General features: G+C 38.4%; 1 protein-coding gene across 1 annotated transcript in view; it reads left to right on the forward strand.

The window, feature by feature from the left end:
- DIPK1A (divergent protein kinase domain 1A) overlaps positions 1-26388 on the forward strand; it is a 129993-nt gene that overhangs the window by 62029 nt on the left and 41576 nt on the right. The window contains exon 2 of the mRNA NM_001083500.1: positions 25270-25404. Within this exon, the coding sequence (NP_001076969.1) occupies positions 25270-25404 (135 nt within the window). The remainder of the gene's footprint in view (positions 1-25269; positions 25405-26388) is intronic.

Below are 26388 nucleotides of genomic sequence, written 5' to 3' on the forward strand. Positions count from 1 at the left end.
TTAAAAAAAAAATCAGCTGATTTTGATTCAAAAGAACAATGGATTATGCTTTGAGAAACATTGAAGTATAATTTTTACAATGAATCAATAAGAACAGTTTCAGTTGCTTTGTGGCATGAGGATTTGTGATTAGGTGAGAATTTTAAGAGCAAACTACTGATAAAATTCACCCACATGTTGAAAATGTTTGAATAAACTGAGTATGTATTTACTCTGAATCAACAAGAGCTTTGAACAAAACGGAACTTGCCTTTGATTCTTATTCATGTTGAAAGAATCCTGCCAATCTCTAAACTGCTTGACTTGCCTGAAACCACTCTTGATTTACTTGTTATAAAAAAGGCAAAGACTTCTGTTTTACTTTCATAGACTGTATGAAGGGAATGCTCTGCTAGGGTGAATGATTTATAAACTCTGAAAATAATCCTTATCCTTTTCCTCCTAAACTGTAGTAGTCACTTTAAGTGACTGTAGTTGAAAAGCAGGTGCAAAGAAATCATCCTATTTTAATTTTGGGGGGTGCTCAGTTTGCTTTTTGAAATCTGATGGGTCTCCCTCTGCTCTGCCTCCTCAAACAATTAAAACATATTCATTTGAGAATTCTTCAGGCTTAGAGTGGAGTCCAGTCCAGCTCCTGAGTGTATGCTTTGAGCTAGTGAGTTGTCCTGTGGAAGCCCCTCTCTCTAGGCTTGGGGCAAGGAAGGATCAACCCTACCCTTCCTTTCAAGAGTATTTATAGGAGAGCAATACATCTCTTCAAAGAAACCTCTTGCAAATCCTCCCTTTCTAATAACCCCATCTTTCTGGGGATTGAAGTCAGAGAACCAGCCCTGGCCTTTTTGACTTTTAACACATGTGTTTTCTTGGGCACCTCATTTTGATATGCAGCTTTTATTATATTTTTGTGTGCTTCACAGTATAAAGCATATAGCACCATGTATCATATATAACTTGGTACTTCATGTAGCAAAATGCAAAAATATACATGGGAAAGACAGATAATGATTTCCTCTGAGGATGAAAGTTAAGATAATGAATTTAAGGGGAGAGAGTTAGGTTTGGTCATAACATTGTATTTCTTCTTAAAAGAGAGTTTTAAATTAATATGGCAAACTATTGACATCTGTTTACATTTAGTGGTAGATATGGAGCTACCTTTTATGTCATTTTTCTCTGTTTTCCTCTTTAAAAAATGTTTATTGAGTACAGTTAATTTACAATGTTGTTAGTTTCTGCTGTACAGCAAAGTGAATCAGTTATATATATGTCTACTCTTTTTTAGATTCTTTTCCCATATAGGTCATTACAGAGTATTAGGTAGAGTTTCCTGTGCTATACAGTAGGTCCTATATAAAATATAACTATTTTATATATAGTTATGTGCACATGTCAGTCCCAATTTCCCAATTAATGTCTCCCTCCTTCTATTTTTCTATACAGACAATTTTTCTGTATGTTTGAAATGTTTTATAAGTTCAGATCAGTTGCAAGAATCAATCTAGGTTACAGTAATTTCTCTGTTTTATTCTTTGTATTATTTCTCTCTTCCTTTATTCTCGAAGACAGAGAAAACTTAAGTCATCTGATAGAAATGATCCCCGCTGACCACTCAGAGCCACACACACACACACACACACACACACACACACACACACGTGCACACTTCTTTCCTTCTTTCCTTTGGGCACAGTGGAGTTGCTCTCTTCATCTCTGTTCTGGGTCTCCTGTCTTCTCACCTCTCAGAAACTTTGTACTATTAATCTGCCAACACCTTATCTCTTCAGGTTATCTCTTTCTACTGACTTCCTGTAAATATATTAAAATGTGCTAGTTCCTCTTAGCTTAAAAAAATACAAACAAACCCATGCCTCAAGTAGGTGCAGAACTATCCACACTGCAGGCGAAAACATTTTCATTTGGAAACTGTCCCAGTGCATTTTCTTTAGAAGTCAGTTCCTTTTCTTCTGTGTGAAAATCACTATGATCAAAATAGCTGTCGTCTGTCTCTGAAGCATTTTCTATAGATTTTGTTTTGTTTTGTTTTTAGCTTTCTTTGGAATTTAGGAGAGAAGTGAGAAGGCAGTTTTAGATTAACACCTGTCTGAGAAATTTCAAAATTAGAGATGGCCATCTGGTTTGCATAATGTGTAATATTTTTGAAAAAAAGGTCTTATCATTCTAAATAGATTTTTAAGTATTATTCTAAAATAATACTTAATTTTAAAACTGCTACAGCTATCAACATTTTACTATTGAACTGAAAAGAGGATCATCCGATGTTGGTGATGTTCACTCCAAAAAAGAAAGCTTCTGTGACCTCGCTGTCCTCTGTGAGATAGCTATGGGCAGTGGAAGGCCACATTTCTCCTTATTCAGGCTCATATAAATTGAAGGCCCATCTTCAATTCTTCTGTGCTTCTAATTATTCTTTAGAATAATGTACTTAAATCACGCCTTAGGTAGTCAACCACAGTAGCTCTTAACATGTCTGAATTTGACCAAGGTCATCCCTACCTCGTGGGTACTTTAAAATTTGACTAGCTCTCTTGCCTTCTATTATAACTTTGAAATAGATTTCCTGGATACATCCCTGAAATTCTGCATTTTATAAATCCTGAGATTATCATTCACCAGCTCTTATTCAGTGCCCTACTGATCTATGTATACCTGAGCTTTTGTCAGATCTAGTGCTAAAGATTCAGAGAGCATATTAAAAAAACTCAAGGCTACTGTTCTGAAACTGTGACTGTAAATAAAACTGTAAACAAAACTAAAACTGTGATTGCCTATAGAATTTGATGCTGCAGGAGGTGAAAAAAGTGCATTTGAAAAACCAGTGAGTGTTAATTGTTGCAAGCTTTTTGGAAAGTGGTGTAACAATATATATCATTAACTTTTTAAAACCATGTATCCTTTGAGCTAGAAATTTTCTTGCTAAAATCTTTCCTGAAAAAAATAATCAAATACTCAAGCAAGTGTTTATGTATTTAATACAATAGGCAGTAGAATAGAGAGAGTACAGACTTTGAGGCTGTTTCCTCAATTCAAATATTTATTCTCCTATTTACTACTCGTATCAGTTCATTTCAGTTCAGCTCAGTCGCTCAGTCATATACGCCTCTTTGCGACCTCATGGACTGCAGCACGCCAGGCCTCCCTGTCCATCACCAGCTCCTGAAGCTTACTCAAACTCATGTCCATCGAGTCAGTGATGCTATCCAACCATTTCATCCTCTGTTGTCCCCTTCTCCTCCTTCCTTTAAGCTTTCCCAGTATTAAGCCCTTTTCCAGTGAGTCAGTTCTTCACATTAGGTGGCCAAAGTATTGGAGTTTCAGCTTCAGCATCAGTCCTTCCAATGAATATTCAGGACTGATTTCCTTTAGGATGGACTGGTTGGATCTCCTTGCAGTCCAAGGGACTCTCAAGAGTCTTCTCCAACACCACAGTCAAAAGCATCGATTCTTCGGTGCTCAGCTTTCTTTATAGTCCAACTCTCACATCCATACATGACTACTGGAGAAAATATAGCTTTGACTAGACGGATCTTTGTCATCAAAGTAATGTCTCCGCTTTTTAATATGTTGTCTAGGTTGGTCATAGCTTTTCTTCCAAAGAGCAATCATCTTTTAATTTCATGGCTGCAATCACCAACTGCAGTGATTTTGGAGCCCAAGAAAATAAAATCTGTCACTGTTTCCCCATCTATTTGCCATGCAGTGATGGCACCGGATGCCATGATCTTCGTTTTCTGAATGTTGAGTTTTAGGCCAATTTTTTCACTCTCCTCTTTCACTTTCATCAAGAGGCTTTTTAGTTTCTCTTCACTTTCTGCCATAAGGGTGATGTCATCTGCATATCTGAGGTTATTGATATTTCTCCCAGCAATCTTCATTCCAGCTTGTGCTTCCTCCAGGCCAGTGTTTCTCATGATGTACTCTGCATAAGTTAAATAAGCAGGGTGACAATATACAGCCTTGACGTACTCCTTTTCCTATTTGGAACCAGTCTGTTGTTCCATGTCCGGTTCTAACTGTTGCTTCCTGACCTGCATACAGATTTCTCAAGAGGCAGATCAGGTGGTCTGGTGTTCCCATCTCTTTCAGAATTTTCCACATTTTTTTGTGATCCACTCATATACCCTTGCTTTACTCTCCATATGTTTCTCAGTTTCTCCATCTGTAAAACAAAGAATAGTCCCCACTCATAGAGTTCTTACAAGGAGATTTAAGAGTAAGGAAGAGTCCAATATCTGTTAGCTACCACAACAATGCTGCATAACAAATTGCCCCCAAAACTCAGTGACACATAATGAGCATTTATTTCTAACTTGTACATCCAACAGATCAGCTGGAGTTCAACTTTTATAGGCTGAGATTGGCTCCAGGCTATGGGTTTGGTTCAGGTGGGCCATGGTGTCACTTACTCTCCTGAATGTGTGGACTGTCAGGACCTGTTCTTCTTTTGGCAAAGCCTGAAGCATAAAGAGACAAGTCTTATTGTACCTTTTGCTTTGCGTTGCATCTACTAACAAACATTGACCAAACCAAGTCACATGGCCAGGCCAACAGCAATGAGGCAGGGAAACTAGGGGAGGGGGAAGGAATGAATATTTACAATTCAAGGGTTGACAAACTATAAGGAGCAAGATAGTAAATATTTGGGGCTTTGCTGGTCATAAGGTCTCTGTTGCAACCACTCAACTCTGCTATTTATAGCATTAAAGCAGCTTTAGATAGTAAATCACCACAGGGGCTGGCTGTGTTCCAATAAGATGACTTGCAAAACCAGGTAGCAGACAGGATTTGGCTCATTGGACCATAGTTTTTTTACCCCTGGCCAATATACCACACTAGATCAGACTTTTTATGAAGATAACAGTCCCTGGTACAGTGCAACATAGTAAATATTGGCTCTCACTAATAATGTTTTTACTATTAATAGACCACAATATTGGAAGTAACAACATGTTCAATGATAGAAATAAGGTTAAATACCCATAATGTATGGCATACCCATACTGTAAAATGTTATACATTCATTTAAACATCATATTTTTAAAATGTCAAGACTATGTCATGGCCTAACAATGTGTTTTAATATTAAGTGAAAAAAAGTGATAAATGACATTTATCATTTGACCCCAATTTCATTTTTCTTACAAGGTAATGTAGATTATATAAGTACATTATACAACAGCTATGAAATAAATACACCAAAACTGGATTATTATACTTTTTTAACATAAGTATTCTTGTTTTTTATTAAGTTGTAATTAACATATCATGTATTAATTTTAGGTGGACAACAGAATGATTTGATGTGTGTATATACTGCAAAGTGATCACCGCATAGATTAGTTAACATCCATCTCCTCACATAGTTACAGTTTTTTCTTGTGATGAGAACTTTTAAGATCTTCTCTCTTAGCAACTTTCAAATATACAATACAGTATTGTTAACTATGAGCTTCCCTGATGGGCTCAGATGGTAAAGAATCTGCCTGCAATGCAGGAGACCCTGGTTCAATCCCTGGGTTGGGAAGATCCCCTGGAGAAGGGAATGGCAACCCACTCCAGTATTCTCGCCTGGAGAATCCCATGGACAGAGGAGCCTGGCAGGCTACAGTCCATGGTCACTATGCTATACACTGCACCCCAGGACTGACTTGTCATTTAGCTGAAATTACATAATTCTTTGTTGTCCATTTTTTCTATACTATGTGTGTCCTGTTTCCTGGTTGAAAGTACTTTGATGAGAAAAAAAAATAGAATCCAGGTCTACTGAGGACCATTCTAACTGACGTAGTTACCATTTCTATGTCACTTCTGTTTCAATTGCTTGACAAACTGGGAGTGTACCTTCAGAGATTCTGATTAGAATGGACTAGATAGACACTTTCCAACCATTGTATTTTTAAAGGAAAATTGTTCTGCTCCAGGGCTCCTGGAAATATGTGGTAGGGTACCAACCAATGTGAATAGAATCCCCATATGCCTTTCAGGTTGAAGAAACAGTAGCTCCTTTCTGACCACAGTTCCTGAGCAACCACAATCCTTTCAGTGATACAAAGGCAGAATGTTGTTGCTCAGAGGTGAACAACCTCCCCCACCCCTGCTTTGACCACCCCAGTATTTGAACATACACATCTGCTTTCCTCATGTATCAGAGAGAGGTTGGGTTTCAATGTTTAATTGCCACTGTGTCTGGAAGTCACACAGATGAATCCTGGGAAAGGAAGTTTCTGAACCCAGCCGTCATCTTCATCAGTCTCACAAAATATTAACTAACATTAATTTCCTTTTTAAGACCCTTTAGAGTAATCAAGTTTCATCTAATTCTAATCAGCCTCTGGGTACACCAAGATTCTAAACTCTGTTGCAGATTATGTTAATCAGATTGTACAACCTAGAGGTAATTATCCCAAATAAATTTTCCTCTAAAATGTACTTCAGAGTCTGAAGTTTAAAGGGACCATGCTTTTTAACCTTTGAGTTTAGGTAAAATGCAGCTAAACTTTATTTTTAGTGAGTGAATTATTAGTGCCCACTGGGATTCCCATGTAAGATTTGCCTGCAGATGTTGTATGTTTACTAAGTTCTAGACTATAAAGAAAGCTGAGTGCCAAAGAATTGATGCTTTTGAACTGTGGTATTGGAGAAGACTCTTGAGAGTCCCTTGGACTGCAAGGAGATCCAACCAGTCCATCCTAAAGGAGATCAGTCCTGGGTGTTCATTGGAAGGACTGATGTTGAAGCTGAAACTCCAATACTTTGGCCACCTGATGTGAAGAGCTGACTCATTTGAAAAGACCCTGATACTGGGAAAGATTGAGGGCAGGAGGAGAAGGGGACGACAGAGGATGAGATGCCTAGGTGGCATCACTGACTCGATGGACATGGGTTTGGGTGGACGCTGGGAGTTGGTGATGGACAGGGAGGCCTGGCGTGCTGCGGTTCATGGGGTCACAAAAAGTCAGACATGACTGAGCGACTAAACTGAACTGAACTGAACTGAGACCCAGTATAGTGCTCAAGCCTACTAAAAAGGGAAAATGACCACCTGATTTGCCCATTCTGAGTCCCCAAATGTTGCTAAGGCAACATGAATCCTATTTGGAGACTTATCTCAAGCAGTTCTTTAACTTGGAACTTCATGTGTATAAGCTAAAGATTTGTTGGGACTTCCTGACAGTCCAGTGGTTAAGATTCCATCCTTCCATTGCATAGGGCGTAAGTTCAATCCCTGGTCGGAGAACTAAGATCCTACATGATGCAGGTGTGGCCCCCACAAAATAAATAAATAAATAAAGATTTGTTGATAGTTACTGCGGTCATGATATGGAATGAAAACTGTATTTAATAAGCTTAAACATATATACAACTACAGATACTATGAGTGGATTTTAATAGAAATTTCCAGTTATGCTCCATTAAGGAAGAAGGAAGAGCCCTTAATCTGAATGGCCAAGAAAATCATCTGTTCTGGCTAGGACTTGCACTTGTTTTTCTCTTCACTCTTAGACCCTGCTTTGCTGACCCGATCTGGGAATGGCAACTACTCTCCAAAGATGACCCTGCAGTAGCCCTGCCTCCTGGTGTGCATGCCCTTAAGGAGTGCCCCCTACAGTCCCTCTGATCTGGCCTGTGTAACCACGAGAGTAGGCCAGAAACGGGGCCGCTTCCTCCTTGGTCTCTGGGAGCTGTTGTCCTGGGGTAACCCAGCCATCATGAAAGAAGCCTAACTACCCTGAGCACTGTGCTCAGGAGGCCAGCTTGCCGTATGCAGCTGTTATAGCTACTCCAGCCAAGGGACTGGGCCTGGGGGTGAAACAGCCACACGTGTGTCCAGCCCAGTCAGTCCTTTGTCACATGTCTTCAGCCCTAATCATGAATTCATGGAAAACTTGACTGACCAGCTCAGTCTAGTCAACTCAGAACCACGGGAGACATAGATTATTTTTCTAAGCCTCTGGGGTTGGGGATAGTTTATTATATAACAATAGAAAATGGGAACACTTAGCTTTCTTAACCCCTATCTTTTGTACTGGGATGTTGAAGAACTCCGTGACTGAGTTCCTTTGCTCTTAAAAATCCTAATATTCCTTTTATGTAGAGTGCTCATAGGGACTGCATCTCCCTTGCATTTGCTGCATAAAATGCAGGTTATTTGTTCATTAAAAGCCTTCTGTGTGCCTTCTTAGGGATGGCTTTGCTTTGTTTTTCTGGTCTTACGCTCTTTTAAACATGTGCCTGGCTTGTGGTCCCTAAAGCAGCAGCACCCTCTCCAGAATTTACTGTTTGTAGATTTTTTTGATGATGACCATTCTGTCTGACATGAGGTGACCCCTCACTATAGTTTTGATATGCATTTCCCTAATAATTAGTGATGCTGAGCATCTTTTCATGTGTTTGTTGGCCATCTGTATGTCTTCTTTGGAGAAATGTCTATTTAGGTCTTCTGCCCATTTTTTGATTGGATTGATTGTTTTTTTTAATATTGAGCTACATGAACCATTTGTGTATTTTGGAGATTAATCCTTTGTCAGTTGTTTCGTTTGCAAATATTTTCTCCCATTCTGAGGGTTGTCTTTTCATCTTGTTTGCTGTGCAAAAGTTTTAAGTTTAATTAGACCCCATTAGTTTATTTTTATTACTCTAGGAGGTGAGTCAAAAAAGATCCTGCTGCGATTTATGTCAGAGAATGTTCTGCCTGTTTTCTTCCAAGAGTTTTATAGTGTCTGGCCTCACATTCTGGTCTTTAATTCATTTTGAGTTTATTTTTGTGTATGGTGTTAGGTTGTAATTTTATTCTTTTACACATAGCTGTCCAGTTTTCCCAGCACCAACCACAGCCTCCTTTGTTATAGATTAGGTGACCCTAAGTGTGTGGGTTTACCTCTGGGGGTTCTATCCTGTTCCTTTGGTCTACATTTCTGTTTTGTTTCTTTTTGTGTCAGTATCATACTCTCTCTCTCTTTCTTGCTTTTTTTCTTTTTTTAAAGAATTCCCTAAAGCAGTAACTGACAAGGATCTTGGGACTATGGGATTACCATAATTCAGTATGACACTTTCTTGATTACTGTAGCTTTGTCAAATAGTCTTTTTTAAAAAAATTAATTTATTTATTTTAATTAGAGGCTAATTACTTTACAATATTATAGTGGTTTTTGCCATACCTTGACATGAATCAGCCATGGGTGTACATGTGTTCCCCATCCTGAACCCCACTCCATCTTCCCTCCCTATCCCATCTCTCAGGGTCATCCCAGTGCACCAGCCCTGAGCACCCTGTCTTATGCATAGAACCTGGACTGGCGATCTGTTTCACATATGATAATATACATGTTTCAATGCTATTCTCTCAGATCATCCCACCCTCGTCTTCTCCCACAGAGTACAAAAGACTGTTCTATACATCTGTGTCTTGAATAGTCTTAAGGTCAGAGAGCCTGATTTCCCCAGCTCCATTTTTCTTTCTCAAGATTGCTTTGGCTATTTAGGGTCTTTTGTTTTTCCATACAAATTGTAAAATTTTCTGAGCTAGTTCTGTGAAAAATGCCATTGGTAATTTGATAGGGATTGCATTGAATCTGTAGATCACTTTGGGTAGTATAATCATTTTCACAATATTGATTCATCCAATTCATGGTATATCTCTCCATCTGTCTATGTTGTGTTTGATTTCTTTCATCAGTATCTTATAGTTTTCTGTGTACACAGGTCTTTTGCCTCCTTAGGTAGGTTTATTCCTAGGTATTTTATTCTTTTTGTTGCAGTGGTAAGTGGAATTGTTTCCTTAATTTCTCTTTCTGATCGTTTGTTCTTGGTGTATAGGAATGCAAGAGATTTCTGTATATTGATTAGAAAAAGGAACCCTCCTGCACTGTTGGTGGGAATGTAAGTTGATACAGCCACTAAGAAGAAGAGTATGGAGGTTCTTTAAAAAACTAAAAATAGAACTACCATGTGACCCAGCAGTCCCATTACTGGACATATACCCAGAGGAAACCATAACCAAAAAAGACACATGTACCCCATTGTTCATTGCAGCACTATTTACAATAGTCAGAATATGGAAAGCAACCTAAATGCCCATCAACAGAGAAATGGATACAGAAGATATGGTAGGGACTTCCCTGGTGATCCTGTGGGTTGAGAGTCTGCCTGCCATGCCAACGCAGGGGACTTGGGTTCTGTCCCTGGTTGGAGAGGATTCCACATTGCCATGGAGCAGCTAAGCCCATGTGCTACAACTACTGAGCCCGCTCTCTAGCGCCCTCGAGGGGCAATCACTGAAGCCTGTGTGCTACATCTGCTGAATCCCAAGCACCTAGAGCCCATGCTGTGCAACAAGAGAAGCACCACAAGGAGAAGCATGAGGGTAGCCCCTGTTCTCAACTAGAGAAAGCCTGAATGCAGCAACGAAGACCCAGTGCAACCAAAAATAAATAATAAATCAACAAATAAAATTTAATTATAAAAAAGATGTAGTACATATATACAATGGAATATTACTCCATTGTATGGGTCATTTCTAGGTTTATTTGGATAAACCTAGAAACTGTCAATGAAGTAAGTCAGAAAGAGAAAAATATTGTATATCAATGCATATATGGAATCTAGAAAACTGGTATAGATGATATTATTTACAAAACAGGAATAGAGACACAGACATAGAGAACAAATGTATGAACACAGGAGGGGAAGGGGAAATGCATCAAAGAAAAATGCAAGTCACTGTACATGGTATATGTTTCTATATCTGTAAAGTTCAAGAGTAATGAACATCAAATTCTGCATTTTAGGTATACATGGTCAATGGTTAAACTACATAGGAAAGCACATATATGATTATCATTGAAGTCAGGTGCATGTTTATTTATATATATAACCCTTTGTTGAGAAGTCACATGGAGATCAGTGAAGGTACTAGAGAAACTGTTTCTTAACCCAAGTGATAGTTACATGGGTATTTGCTTTCTAATTATAATTTAAGTTACACCAGTGACCACCTGACCTGCCTCTTGAGAAATCTGTATGCAGGTCAGGAAGCAACAGTTAGAACTGGACATGGAACAACAGACTGGTTCCAAATAGGAAAAGGAGTACGTCAAGGCTGTATATTGTCACCCTGCTTACTTAACTTATATGCAGAGTACATCACGAGAAACGCTGGGCTGGAAGAAGCACAAGCTGGAATGAAGATTGCTGGGAGAAATATCAATAACCTCAGATATGCAGATGACACCACCCTTATGGCAGAAAGTGAAGAGGAACTAAAAAGCCTCTTAATGAAAGTGAAAGAGGAAGAGTGAAAAAGTTGGCTTAAAGCTCAGCATTCAGAAAACGAAGATCATGGCCTCTGGTCCCATCACTTCATGGCAAATAGATGGGGAAACAGTGGAAACAGTGTCAGACTTTATTTTGGGGGGCTCCAAAATCACTGCAGATGGTGATTGCAGCCATGAAATTAAAAGATGCTTACTCCTTGGAAGAAAAGTTATGACCAAATTAGATAGTATATTGAAAAGCAGAGACATTACTTTGCCAACAAAGGTCCATCTAGTCAAGGCTATGGTTTTTCCAGTGGTCATGTATGGATGTGAAAGTGGACTGTGAAGAAAGTTGAGTGCTGAAGAATTGATGCTTTTGAATTGTGGTGTTGGAGAAGACTCTTGAGAGTCCCTTTGGACTGCAAGGAGATCCAACCAGTCCACCCTAAAGGAGATCAGTCCTGGGTGTTCTTTGGAAGGACTGATGCTAAAGCTGAAACTCCAGTACTTTGGCCACCTCATGTGAAGAGTTGACTCATTGGAAAAGACGCTGATGCTGGGAGGGATAGAGGGCAGGAGGAGAAGGGGATGACAGAGGATGAGATGGCTGGATGGCATCACCGAATAAATGGACATGAGTTTGGGTGAACTCTGGGAGTTGGTGACGGATAGGGAGGCCTTGCGTGCTGCAATTCATGGGGTCGCAAAGAGTCGGATACGACTGAGCGACTGAACTGAACTGAACTGTGTATTTTTTAACTTATCTGTGGCTGCACTGGATCTTTGTTGCTTTCTGTAGTTGCGGTGAAGGTGGGCTACTCTAGGTTGCAGTGCACGAGCTTCTCATTGCAGTGGCTTCTCTTGTTGAGGAACACAGGCTCTAGGCCTGTGGGCTCAGTAGTTGTGCACACAGGCTTAGTTGTACCATGACATATGGAATCTTCCCAGACCAGGGATCGTACCCATGTCCCCTACATTGGCAGGCATATTCCTAACCACAGTACCACCAGGGAAGTCTGACACTATTGTATTTTAAACAATTCTATATGAAGGATTTATTTCCAAGTTTTAAAAAAGAAATTTTTAAAAAGCACTCAGGAGACTTCTAGATCCTAGAGATATGTTTTAAAATAGATATGCTAAAGCACTTATATGAAAAAAAAAAAACTATGTATTTGCATCTACTTACATATCTATCAGTTCAGTTCAGTTCAGTCGCTCAGTCATGTCCAACTCTTTGCGACCCCATGAATCACAGCACGCCAGGCCTCCCTGTCCATCACTGAATCCTGGAGTTCACCCAGACTCAGGTCCATCGAGTCAGTGATGCCATCCAGCCATCTTATCCTCTGTCGTCCCCTTCTCTTCCTGCCCCCAATCCCTCCCAGCATCAGGGTCTTTTCCAATGAGTCAACTCTTCGCATGAGGTGGCCAAAGTACTGGAGTTTCAGCTTTAGCTTCAGTCCTTCCAAAGAAATCCCAGGGCTCATCTCCTTCAGAATGGACTGGTTGGATCTCCTTGCAGTCCAAGGGAGTCTCAAGAGTCTTCTCCAACACCACAGTTCAAAAGCATCCATTCTTCAGTGCTTAGCCTTTTTCACAGTCCAACTCTCACATCCATACATGACCACAGGAAAAACCGTAGCCTTGACTAGATGAACCTTTTTTGGCAAAGTAATGTCTCTGCTTTTGAATATGCTATCTAGGTTGGTCATAATTTTCCTTCCAAGGAGTAAGTGTCTCTTAATTTCATGGCTGCAATCACCATCTGCAGTGATTTTGGAGCCCAAAAAAATAAAGTCTGACACTGTTTCCACTGTTTCCCCATCTATTTCCCATGAAGTGATGGGACCGGATGCCATGATCTTCATTTTCTGAATGTTGAGTTTTAAGCCAACTTTTCACTCTCCACTTTCACTTTCATCAAGAGGCTTTTGAGTTCCTTTTCACTTTCTGCCATAAGGGTGGTGTCATCTAATGTAATATATATTCATTATAGAAAATCTGTATAATACAGAGAAAACTAAAAATCATTCATAATCCTACCACTTTTGACATTTTGAAATAACCACCCTTGACATTTTGATGTATTCCTTGTAGTTTGTACAGTCTGTTTGTGACTTTCCTTTTTTTTTTCTTTTTGAAGCAAAATTGGGAACATATCATATATGCTGTTTTGAAAGTTGATTTTTTTCTCTTACCGTATCATGAACATTTCTGCATACTTTGACACTTTGAGATATTAATTTTCTATTGAAATCAGCCACAGGCTTCAGGATCACCCCATGCAATTAGTTCCCCAAGGAAAAATGTTCTGCTTTTTTGGTGCTGTCAGCCCTGTAAGCTATAAAAAATATGAACCAGCATGCAAAGAAAATGTGAAAATTATCTGCTACTTGTTAGAATTTTATTTCTAGAGTTCTAATAAAATCAGAAAAGAGAATATGCTCATGCAAATAAAACCTTTAGAATTTAGATCAGAGAATAATGACAGTTCTTCCTATAAAAGTGAAAACTCAGCTCTTAGATAAAGAATGCTAAAACTCTGAGCAATAGGCTAATAATGCCCTTTGACAAGGAATTCTCCTCTAAAGTTTTGTCATAAAAAAAGTATTTTCATGCTCAGGACAAGCTGGGGAACATAGATATTTTTAGGACCTTTTTTTTTTCACTATTTTTAACTTATAAACACTCAAGATCTTCCTTGTGTGGAATGACATGAAAGTTCTTTTCTTGTGTGTTTCTTGGTTAAACATCATAACTGTTTCTTGATGTTCATGAATGTTAGCACTAAGAGAGTTAAGATACATTTAGATAATTTTCTTAATGGTTTTCCCACAACCCTCCAACTAAGCAGTGAGACAACCTTTAGTAAAGGTGTAGGATCCATTCCAAACAAAGTTGATCTGGAGGTGTTGTGGTATACAGTATTTACCTTATTAAATGGTTTCTTTATATTTCTATTTTTACAGTCAGCATGTTTTTCATGCTCAAGTATTATTATAAATATCTAGAGTTCATTTTTTAAAAAAGGGTACAGTTATATTTAAAGATACGTCAATAATTTTAACTTTAGTTTTTTCCAGCCACATTACTCCTAAATATTTAGCAGTAAAAGTTAGCTAGCTATAGTATTGTTGCTGCTACTGCTGCTAAGTCGCTACAGTCGTGTCCAACTCTGTGCGACCCCATAGACAGCAGCCCGCCAGGCTCAGCCATCCCTGGGATTCTCCAGGCAAGAACACCGGAGTGGGTTGCCATTTCCTTCTCCAGTGCATGAAAGTGAAAGGTGAAAGTGAAGTCGCTCAGTCGTGTGTGACTCTTAGCGATCCCATGGATTGCAGCCTACCAGGCTCCTCTGTCCATGGGATTTTCCAAGCAAGAGTACTGGAGTGGGGTGCCATTGCCTTCTCCGATAGTATTGTTAATATAACAATAAGGGGAAAAAAGATATTTGAAGTTTATTTAAGAGTAAGTGATTATTTAAAAACTTGAATAAAAATACATTGTACACATGAAACTGATAAAAATGTTGTAAACCAGTCTCAAAAAATAGCAAGCTCGTCTTAACTTTTTCTATGAAATGATGAAATCATTATATTTGAGTTTTTACAAGTTATAACCTTATCAGTTTGTTAGATTTTCTGAGTGTTCAAGTCTACTACATATATTAAGCAAAGTGTGAGAGAGATTTTTCTTCCTTACTTTTCACAATTAAGAACATCTGTATGGGGAGGTACTTAGGGATAAAGCAGATGGGCTTTGTGCTTTATATGTTTGTATTAGGTTGGTGCAAAAGTAATTGCAGTTTTTTGCATTATAAATTTGCCTTTGATATTAGAATGCATTCTTAAACAAATGTGGTTATGCTATACATAATTTTAATGCACATTTCTCATTTTATGTTTTTTTTTGCTATTGACTTATTACTTGCTGTTTATTTTATATTTATTTTAGATTAGGGACATGATGTTACACAAAAAGCAAATTTGAGCAGTTTTCTTATTTGAGTTCAAAATGGGTCATAAGGCACTGGAGACAACTCACAACATCAAAAACACATTGGGCCTAGAAACTGTTAACAGATGTACAGTGCAGTGGTGGTTGAAAAAGTTTTGCAAAGGCGACGAGAGCCTTGAAGATGAGCATAGTGGCTGGCGATTGGCAGGTGACAACAACCAACTGAGGGCAATCACTGAAGCTGACCCTCTCACTACTGCACAAGAAGTCACCATTGGCCATGCTATGGTCATTCAGCATTTGAAGTAAATTGGAAAGGTGAAAAAGCTCTATAAGTGCGTGCCTTATGAGCTAACCGAAAATCAAAAAAAATAGTCATTTTGAAGTGTCTTCCTATTCTACGTGACAACAACAAACCCATTTCTCTATCAGATTGTGATGAAAGTGGATTTTGTATGACAGCTGGTGATAACCACCTCAGTGGTTGGATTGAGAAGAAGCCCCAAAGCACTTCCCAAGGCCAAACTTGCACCATAAAAAGGCATGGTCACTGTTTGGTGGTCTGCTGCCAGTCTGATCCATTATAGCTTCCTGAATCCTAGTGAAACCATTACATCTGAGAAGTAAGCTCAGCAAATCAGTGAGATACACTGGAAACTGCAACGCCTGCAGCTAGCATTGGTCAACAGAGAGGGCCCAATTCTCCACAACAGTGCCTCACCACACATCACATAACCCATGCTTCAAAAGTTGAATCAATTAGGCTAGGAATTTTGCCTCATCCACCATATTCACCTGACTTCTCACCAACTGACTACCACTTCTTCAAGCATCTCGATAACTTTTTGCAGGGAGAATGGTTCCACAACCAAAAGGATGCAGAAAATGCTTTCCAAGAGTTCATTGAATCCCAAAGCACAGATTTTTACACTATAGGAATAACCAAAGTTATTTCTCATTGGCAAAAATGTATTGATTGTAATGGTACCTATTTTAATTAATAAAGATGTGTTTGAGCCTAGTTATGATGATTTAAAATTCACAGGTCGAAGAATCAATATTGTGAAAATGACTATACTACCAAACACAATTACAGATTCAATGCAATCCCTATCAAATTACCAATGGCATTTTTCACAGAACTAGAACAAAAAATTTCACAATTCATATGGAAACACAAAAGACCCCAAATAGCCAAACCAGTCTTAAGAAAGAAGAATGGAGCTGAAGGAATCAACCTTCCTGACTTCAGATTATACTACAAAGCTCCAGTCATCAAGACAGTATAGTACTGGCACAGAAACAGAAATGAAGACCAGTGGAAAAGAAGGAAAGAAAGTGTGGTTGCTCAGTCGTGTCTGACTCTTTGCGACCCCATAGACTGTAGCCTACCAGCCTTCTCTGTCCATGGTATTTTCCAGGCAAGAGTACTGGAGTGGTTTGCTATTTCCTTCTCCAGGGGATCTGTCTGACCCAGGAATCAAACCCAGGTTTCCCTCATTGTAGGCAGATGCTTTACCCTCTGAGCCACCAGGGAAGCTCTAAAGACCAGTGGAACAAGATAGAAAGCCCAGAAATAAACCCATGCACCTATGGATACCTCATTTTTTATAAAGGAGGCAAGAATATACAATGGGGCAAAGACAGCCTCTCCAATAAATGGTGCTGGGAAAACTGGACAGCTACATGTAAAAGAATGAAATTAGAACACTTCCTAACACCATACACAAAAATAAACTCAAAATGGATTAAAGACCTACATTTAAGACCAGAAACTATAATATTCTTAGAGGAAAACATAAGCAGAACACTTAGTGACATAAATCAAAGCAAGATCCTCTATGACCCACCTTCTAGAGTAACGGAAATAAAAACAAAAGTAAACAAGTGGGACCTGATTAAACTTAAAAGATTTTGCACAGCAAAAGAAACTATAAGCAAGGTGAAAAGACAACCCTCAGAAAATCCCATGGACAGAGGAGCCTGGTAGGCTACAGTCCATGGGGTTTCGAAGAGTCAGACACGACTGGGTGACTTCACTTTCACTCTTCACTTTCATGCATTGGAGAAGGAAATGGCGACCCACTCCAGTGTTCTTGCCTGGAGAATCCCAGGGACAAGGGGAGCCTGGTCGGCTGCTGTCTATGGGGTTGCACAGAGTTGGACACGACTAAAGCGACTTAGCAGCAGCAGCAGAATGGGAGAAAATAATAGCAAATGAAACAACTGACAAAGGATTAATTTCCAAAATATACAAGGAGTTCATACAACTTAATGCCAGAAAAACAATCAACCCAATCCAAAAGTGGGAAAAAGACCAAAGAAGACATATAGATGGCTAACAAACACATGAAAAGGTGCTCAACGTCGCTCATTGTTAAAGAAATGCAAATCAAAAGCACAGTGGGATATCACCTCATACTGGTCAGAATGGTCATCGTCAAAAAGCCTACAAACAGTAAATGCTGGAGAGGGTGTGGAGAAAAGGGAATGCTCTTGCACTGTTTTTGGGAATGTGAATTGATGCAGCCACTATGGAAGATGGTATGCTGCTGCTGCTGCTAAGTCACTTCAGTCGTGTCCGACTGTGTGTGACCCCATAGACGGCAGCCCGCCAGGCTCCGCCATCCCTGGGATTCTCCAGGCAAGAATACTGGAGTGGGTTGCCATTTCCTTCTCCAATGCATGAAAGTGAAAAGTGAAAGTGAAGTCGCTCAGTTGTGTCCGACTCTTAGCAACCCCCATGGACTGCAGCCTAACAGGCTCCTCCGTCCATGGATTTTCCAGGCAAGAGTACTGGAGTGGGGTGCCATTGCCTTCTCCGGGAAGATGGTATGGAGAGTCCTTAAAAAACTGGGAATAAAACCACCATATGACCTGACCCAGCAATCCTGCTCCTAGGCATATACCCTGAGGAAACCAAAATTGAAAGAGACACATGTATCCCATTATTCATTGCAGCACGATTTACAATAGCTAGAACATGGAAGCAACCTAGATGTCCATTGACAGATGAATGGATAAAGAAGTTGTGGTACAGATACACAATGGAATATACTCAGCCATAAAAAGGAATGCATTTGAGTCAGTTCTGATGAGGTGGATGAACCTAGAACCTATTATACAGAGTGAAGTAAGTCAGAAAGAGAAAGAGAAGTATTGTATTCTAATACATATATACGGCATCTAGAAGAATGGTACTGAAGAACTTATTTACAGGCAGCAATGGAGAAACAGACATAGAGAATAGATTTATGGACATAGGGAGAGGGAAAGAGAGAGTGAGATGTATGGAAAGAGTAATATGGAAACTTACATTAACATATGTAAAATAGATAGCCAAAGGGAATTTGCTGTGTGTCTCAGGAAGCTCAAACAGGGGCTCTGTATCAACCTAGAGGGGTGGGATGGGGAGGGAGGTGGGAGGGAGGTTCAAAAGGGAGGGGATATATGTATACCTATGGCTGTTTCATGTTGAGGTTTGACAAAAAACAATAAAATTCTGTAAAGCAATTATCCTTCAATAAAAAAATTAATTAAAAAGAAAAAGCAAACAAAAATTCACGGGTCAAAACTGTAGTTATGTTTGCACCAACCTAATAAATGAATGTGAAAAATAGGTAAGTAATATAGAAGTAGTCTTATGTAGCTGAATTTTGATATGTTGCCTCTTTATGCCTAATTCAAAACTTAATGTAAAACTATTTGAATAAATTCATAGGTTTTCAGATTTTTCATGAAATAAAATCATCACAGTAAAATAAAACAATATAAAAAAAAGAAAAAGTATCACTGTTCTTTACAGTAGAATTGGTAGAGAAAGTTTGTTTCATCATGTATATATTTTCCATCTCCAGTGATTTTTCTTTATGTATAATAAGATATTGCCAATCATTTAGTCATTAAGAATTATTTCTGTTATTTCCAGACAGATGTTATATTTTTCTAATTAAGTAGTAGTTTATGCTTTAAAGATTAATTTAAAATAAAATGATAGTGTCATACAAATTTGATTCTTTCAACCCCATAATCTTTGCTTTCATGTTATTTTGTAACCGTAATACAAGTTTTTTCAGTCTTAGTTAGCACTGTGGACGTTTGGGTAGATAATTCTTTGATGTGGGGAGCCCTCCTGTGCTTTGAAGGATGTTTAGCAACATTTCTGGCCTCGACAGACAAGACTCCAGTCACACTTTGTGGTTCTAGACCCTGCCAGGTATCCCCAGGAGGCAAAACTGACTCTAGTTGAGAATCATGCCATAGTGTATTCTCTAAAATTCTTATAACTTTCAGGAGCATAATTTGGAATAAAGCAGTGTACCACTAGTGAAAAGTGAAAGTGAAAGTCACTCCGTCGTGTCCAACTCTTTGTGACCCCATGGAGTATAGAGTCCATGGAATTCTCTAGGCCAGAATACTAGAGTGGGTAGCCATTTCCTTCTCAAGGGAATCTTCCCAACCCAGGGATTGAACCCAGATCTCCCACATTGCAGGTAGGTGGATTCTTTACTAGCTAAGCCACCAGGGAAGTAGCTAGGCCCAAAATCAGCAGAACAAATTTTGCTTCTGGGCAGTATTTTGGATAGTTCAGCATCAATAAAAAGGTCATAAACAGTAACTATATTTTTTCATCAAAGTCTAGATTGTCTAGGTAATTGGTATAGAACAGACCACTGGGAACATTTTAGTGAGTGCCACACAGGGAAACAGTCAGTAGGTACAGATGTCATTTATGGCTGTTTTTCTTCAACCTTTATTTTAAAATGTGAGGCAACAGGATCTGCAGAAATTAAAGGACACATGAAAGCCCTTATACTAGTTTGTGTTACCCTCAAATCACGGTGATTTCAGTGACATACCAGAATAAAAATGCGTTTCGCTCCTTTTGTCATTTACATATTACAGGTGATGCCCACTGCCCTGCTGGGAACATCCTCAATCCAACTTCCTCTCCAAAAATTTTGGCATTCTGTATCATGATGAACACACAGTGGGCAAGCCAGTTTACAGGGTATTTTTCCATTTAAACATATGCCAGAGGGAAAAAAAAATTTAATTTAGCTCTTTGAGAGAAAAACAAAATTACTTCAAATTTTATTAAATTGGCTGTGCAGAAGGGAAAAATATACAGGTCTCTGCTGCCAACATTTATTAAGCTTAATATGCATTTGATAGCTAATAGAAATTATTGATGGAGACTCCAAAGGTAGTTGACATTACTAGACTCCTTGAGGTGGGTGTCAGGGAGAAGGTAAGACAGACCAAGTTCTGAACTAGCAGAGAACTCACCATGTCTGCGTGGTTTCCTTTACTCTGTGACTTCTACCTGCTGCAGAGCAAGGCAAAAAAAGGAAAAAAGAAAATATTATTTTACAGTGTAAGGTCTTCTTGATTTTTTACTAAACGAATTGAGGTTAATCTCGTTTTAAAACCCCATCTCAATATTAATATAAGATTGAACTTCTCACCTAAGTGGTTGATTGTAACTTTATGGCCACTAAAAGATTTCAAACTGCATTCATTCCTCTTTGTACACATAATGAAAAATGGGCAAAATAATGAAGATTGATGTTTCCTTAAGTCTGCTCTGTTTAATTCTGCTGTCTGCTCTTCTACAGTGCTGTCTCTAATTGTACATAGTTTAATGATATCTAGGAGTATAAAGGTGTTGCCCATAAACAGCTTGTAAATAGCTTTCCTAAAATAAAATGGTTTCAATAATTGTATTCAGTAACTTCTTGATTGCTGAAACTTGGTTGCCTCTGATAATGCACTGTTATAATAATAGGTGTAAAAGATGTCATATATATTACATTGGGGTGGGTCGGGGGATGTGTGTGTGGGTATGTGTATAGTATAGACTTAATTCTTCACTTGTGATACATCCCTAAATGTAGAATTTGCTAGATGAAAATTTTTAGAGTTTTTGATGTATATGGCTAACTGCTCTTTCAGAAAATGCTGTGACAGCATACCCTACCACCATCATAGGAGTGAGTACAAATCTCCTCAGTTCAGTTCACTTGCTCAGTTGTGTCCGACTCTTTGCGACCCCATGAATCACAGCACACCAGGCCTCCCTGTCCATCACCAACTCCCGGAGTTCACTCAGACTCACGTCCATCGAGTCAGTGATGCCATCCAGCCATCTCATCCTCTGTCGTCCCCTTCTCCTCCTGCCCCCAATCCCTCCCAGCATCAGAGTCTTTTCCAATGAGTTAACTCTTCACATGAGGTGGCCAAAGTACTGGAGTTTCAGCTTTCGGATCATTCCTTCCAAAGAAATCCCAGGGCTGATCTCCTTCAGAATGGACTGGTTGGATCTGCTTGCAGTCCAAGGGACTCTCAAAGTCTTCTCCAATACCACAGCTCAAAAGCATCAATTCTTTGGCGCTCAGCCTTCTTCACAGTCCAACTCTCACATCCATACATGACCACAGGAAAAATCGTAGCCTTGACTAGACGGACCTTTGTTGGCAAAGTAATGTCTCTGCTTTTGAATCTGCTATCTAGGTTGGTCATAACTTTCCTTCCAAGGAGTAAGCGTCTTTTAATTTCATGGCTGCAGTCACCATCTACAGTGATTTTCGAGCCCAGAAAAATAAAGTCACCCACTGTTTCCACTGTTTTCCCGTCTATTTCCCATGAAGTGATGGGACCGGATGCCATGATCTTCGTTTTCTGAAGTTGAGCTTTAAGCCAACTTTTTCACTCTCCACTTTCACTTTCATCAAGAGGCTTTTAGTTCCTCTTCACTTTCTGCCATAAGGGTGGTGTCATCTGCATATCTGAGGTTATTGATATTTCTCCCAGCAATCTTGATTCCAGCTTATACTTCCTCCAGCCCAGCGTTTCTCATAATGTACTCTGCATAGAAGTTAAATAAGCAGGGTGACAATATACAGCCTTGACATACTCCTTTTCCTATTTGGAACCAGTCTGTTGTTCCATGTCCAGTTCTAACTGTAGCTTCCTGACCTGCATATAGATTTCTCAAGAGGCAGGTCAGGTGGTCTGGTATTCCCATCTCTTTCAGAATTTTCCACAGTTGATTGTGATTCACACAGTCAAAGGCTTTGGCATAGTCAATAAAGCAGAAATAGATGTTTTTCTTTAACTCTCTTGCTTTTTTGATGATCCAGCGGATGTTGGCAATTTGATCTCTGGTTCCTCTGCCTTTTCTAAAACCAGCTTGAACATCAGGAAGTGACTTCAATTCTTGTCCTGAGCCCTCTAGCTACCCTCTCTTAATCTAATGATGAAAACTCCTGTCACATCCCATTTTATCTTTCAGCTTTGTTTACAGTGATTTTTGTCACAACTTTAAAGTTTTTACATAGTCAATGTCTTCCTTTAGAGATTCTGTGGTAGTTAGAATTTTTGTCATCTCAAAAAATATTTTTGAAAAATCCCTACATTTGTATTATATTATGTCATGTATTACATGTGTATCAGTTTCCTGTGGAATTTATTTTGATGTAAGATGTGTTTTAGGTTTTTAAATATGCTATTTCCAAATGATTAACAGTTGTCTAATCATCTTATACTAAATAATCTTTCTCTAACGGCCACATACACACAAAAGATTGGACTTATAAAAGTAAAATCATGCCATGCTACTGTTGTCCAAGAAACCCTCTGAACTGTGTTAAGGGTACTTATCTGGTATTTAGGATTTGTTTGTCACTGTAAACGCAGATGTTCTGAATGTGCCTAAGGTGGCGCCAGGCACGTAGTAGACAACAGATAGTGGCTGAATGAATGTGTGGGAAGCGGGTATCTTGGTATGAAAGTATTCCTTATCTTACAACGTAAAAAAATGTTAAATCAGTAGAGAAAAACGTACAAACGAAGGCATGTAACCATCGCCCAGCTTGAGCAGTTACCAACTCACGGCCAGTATTGTTTTAATACTTTTCCCACATACCTTTCCCTTCCTATATTGTTTTGAAGCAAATCCCAGGTACTATTTCATTCATAAATGTTTCAGTGTCTGTCTCAAAAAGATTAACTCGTTTTTCTTTAAACATCACATTATTATGCCTAACAAACTAAAATAATGCCTTTACAGCATTAGGTATCCTGTCAACCTTCAAGTTTTCAATTGTCTCATAAATGTCATTTTTTGTTTTACAGTTTTTCATTTGAATCAGGACTCAAAAAAGATCCACGAAATGTGATTATTTGATATACAATATTTCTTAGGTATTTTTTGATCTTTGGTTTTCTCATCTTCTCTCTCTTTTCTCCCTAGTGATTTATTTGTTGAAGAACGGGGTTATTTGTATGGCCGCATTTCCCACAGCCTAGAGTTTGCTGATTGTATCCTAATACTGTCATTTACTTAAGTGTTACTTATATGCCTCTGTCTCCTGTATTTCCTGTAAACTGGTAGTTGGAGCTAAAGGCTTAATCAGATTCAGATTCAGTTTTCTTTTTGGCAAGCCCAAAAAGAAGGCGGTGGCCTATCATAATGACAGCGTTACTGGCTTTTTGTTCAGGGCCTTGCAAATTGATTTTGCTAACGTTTGTTGAGTATTTTCTGTGTGCCTAGCAAAGTGCTTATGTTCTGCAAGCATTATGTCACTCAATAATATTTAAGCTTTGTAATACTAGTACATATCAATTTCTGTCTGATGACTAGACCTCTTATTAGGGCCAAGTTATCTTAAATGTCTTTCAAACAAACCCCTTGGTGTATACTCATGGTCATTTATGTGATTTAATTTGGAAATCTATCTGGACTTTCTTTTTATTGGATTCATTTAGAGCTATACAAAAATAACTTGCATTTAAGTCATTAAAAAAATGTTTTAATAATAAAACTCAGAGATCTATCATTTAACTGTGAATTTGTTGTACTCAAGCTTTTTGGTACTGGGATTCACTTCACAAAGACCGATATCTAAACCACAAATAGAGCCAAAAGAATTCAGTATTTCGGAGTCCCTTTCTCCTCTGCACTCCGCAGACGCACTTGTGTCTCCTTCATCTCCCTCGGCTTTCTTTGCAAGCCCACAGCGCTCACAGTGTCCCGCTGTTGTCCCGTGTGAGAAACTGACTTGGGGTTGTGAAAGCAAAACTAGCTTTTCGTTGTTTGTTTACATGTCTTTAATTTATTTTTGCTCAATTCTCCCCATGGTCCTAAATTCAGTTATTTATAAAATCAGACCATTGGAGTTCCAGACTCAAAACGTAAATGTCAAATTATCTTGACCAGCTGACAGTTTTGGAGATGAAACTGTTTGATATGTAGTTGATGGAGAAAAACCCCCAACTGACCGGAGTCGCAATTAGATACCAGAGCACTAGTTGCAAAGCAAGGCAAAGAGGATCCTATTGTACAGCTTTACAAACTGACATGAGGGAGTCATTTATTCTTTATATATATTCATCTTTCTTCTCCTTTAATAGTTGTAACTTTTTCCTCAAATTTCCAGAATATCTGTTAGGTGAAGCATTTGATTGATTGAATAAAAGGAACATAAAGCATTGGTGAATACAGCAGGGAAATAGGAATGAATGTCAAGTTTCATTTCATTTCATTTCTGGTTGTACCTCACTGTGAGACATTAGACTAGTAGCCAAATTCTCTGTTTTTATTTCTTTAAAACACAATTATTTTTGCCATACTTATTCATACAGAACTTTAAGATTCTTATTTGAACCAGTCTTCTATAAGCTTGTCATAGAGGGGACTGTGTCTCTCTTCACCTGATCTTACTGGGTGTCCAGGGTAGCACGGTGCACGTGCTTGAGCTTAATGAGTAACTTTGGATTCTGGTGGTATTTGAAAGATTATACATTTTAAAGGGTATTTTGTTCTCTTTTTCTTGGCAAGACCAAGGAGCTTCCTTTTCTAAGACCAGTGCTTTTTAGACTCAGTGAAAGTACACATTGTTCTAGGAGAATTGCCATATGAAAGCCTAGAATATATATTGAGTGCTTCCAAGAAAGGGGGAAAAGTCATGTTCTAGGACAGTGAATGCTGACTGTGTGCTGAATGATTGACTGTTATGTGCTCTTTTACTCACAGGCTCGCTTCTCGTATGTGCGAATGAAATATCTTTTCTTTTCCTGGTTGGCGGTCTTTGTTGGAAGCTGGATTATATATGTGCAATACTCTACCTATACAGAACTATGCAGAGGAAAGGACTGTAAGAAAATAATAGTAAGTATTTTTTATTTTCTAGTATATGAAGAAACCTATTCTCTAATTGAAGTAGAGTTGATTTAAAATGTTGTACCAATCTCTGCTGTGCAGCGTGACTCAGTTATATACATATACACATTCTTTTATTTATATATGTATATATATATTATTTTCCATTATGGTTTATCCCAGGAGGCTGGGTATGGTTCCCTGTGCTATATGGTAGGACCTTGTTGTTTATCCATTCTAAGTGTAATAACACATTAAAAAACTATATTAATAACATATATTTATTACTTATACATAGACTAAAATTATTTTCAAAAAGTAAAAGTTAATCTGATTTTGAGTTGTGTTGAACTTCTTACCATTTTGATATGACCAAATTAGTAGAACTGTTCCCCACTTTGAAAAACTCTGTATTCAGAAATCTGAGTAAGCCAGACTAGTATGAGAGCATACTTATTACAAAGAGGGATTCTTGCTTTTCAAATATATTTGAAGTTTAGTTTAATCAGATGGATTTTTAAATATTTATAGTATGAAAGTGTTATTTGCATCCATCCTTTCTGGAACATATCTTTTGAATAAATGGAGTCATTCTCGAATGCTGAAAATATTTGTAAAAAGTATATACGTGTATTTATTATTTAATTTCTATCCTACTGGATATATCTTAGGAAAATCACTAACAGAATAAGATTTCTAGTAGTAAATATTGGTTCCATAGCACTTATATTTTAAATGTTTGAGGATAATACTTAACTCCTTGTTTTCTGCTAATATCTTCTATATAAATAATATTAAAACATCTAAGAATTCATCTAAGAATTATATTTTTATCTAATAATTATTGAGATCCCAATTATTGTAACTTGTTAATGGTTCTAATTGTTGAATGGTTACTTTTTAAACAGGCCAGTGACGTAGGTGTGTACATTTAGCAATAAGGCATCCTGACCTTATGAACTTAGAGTCTAGTAGGGAAGAAAATGAATAATT

This window comes from Bos taurus, chromosome 3 (genome assembly GCF_002263795.3).
Source record: "Bos taurus isolate L1 Dominette 01449 registration number 42190680 breed Hereford chromosome 3, ARS-UCD2.0, whole genome shotgun sequence".
Lineage (NCBI taxonomy): Eukaryota > Metazoa > Chordata > Mammalia > Artiodactyla > Bovidae > Bos > Bos taurus.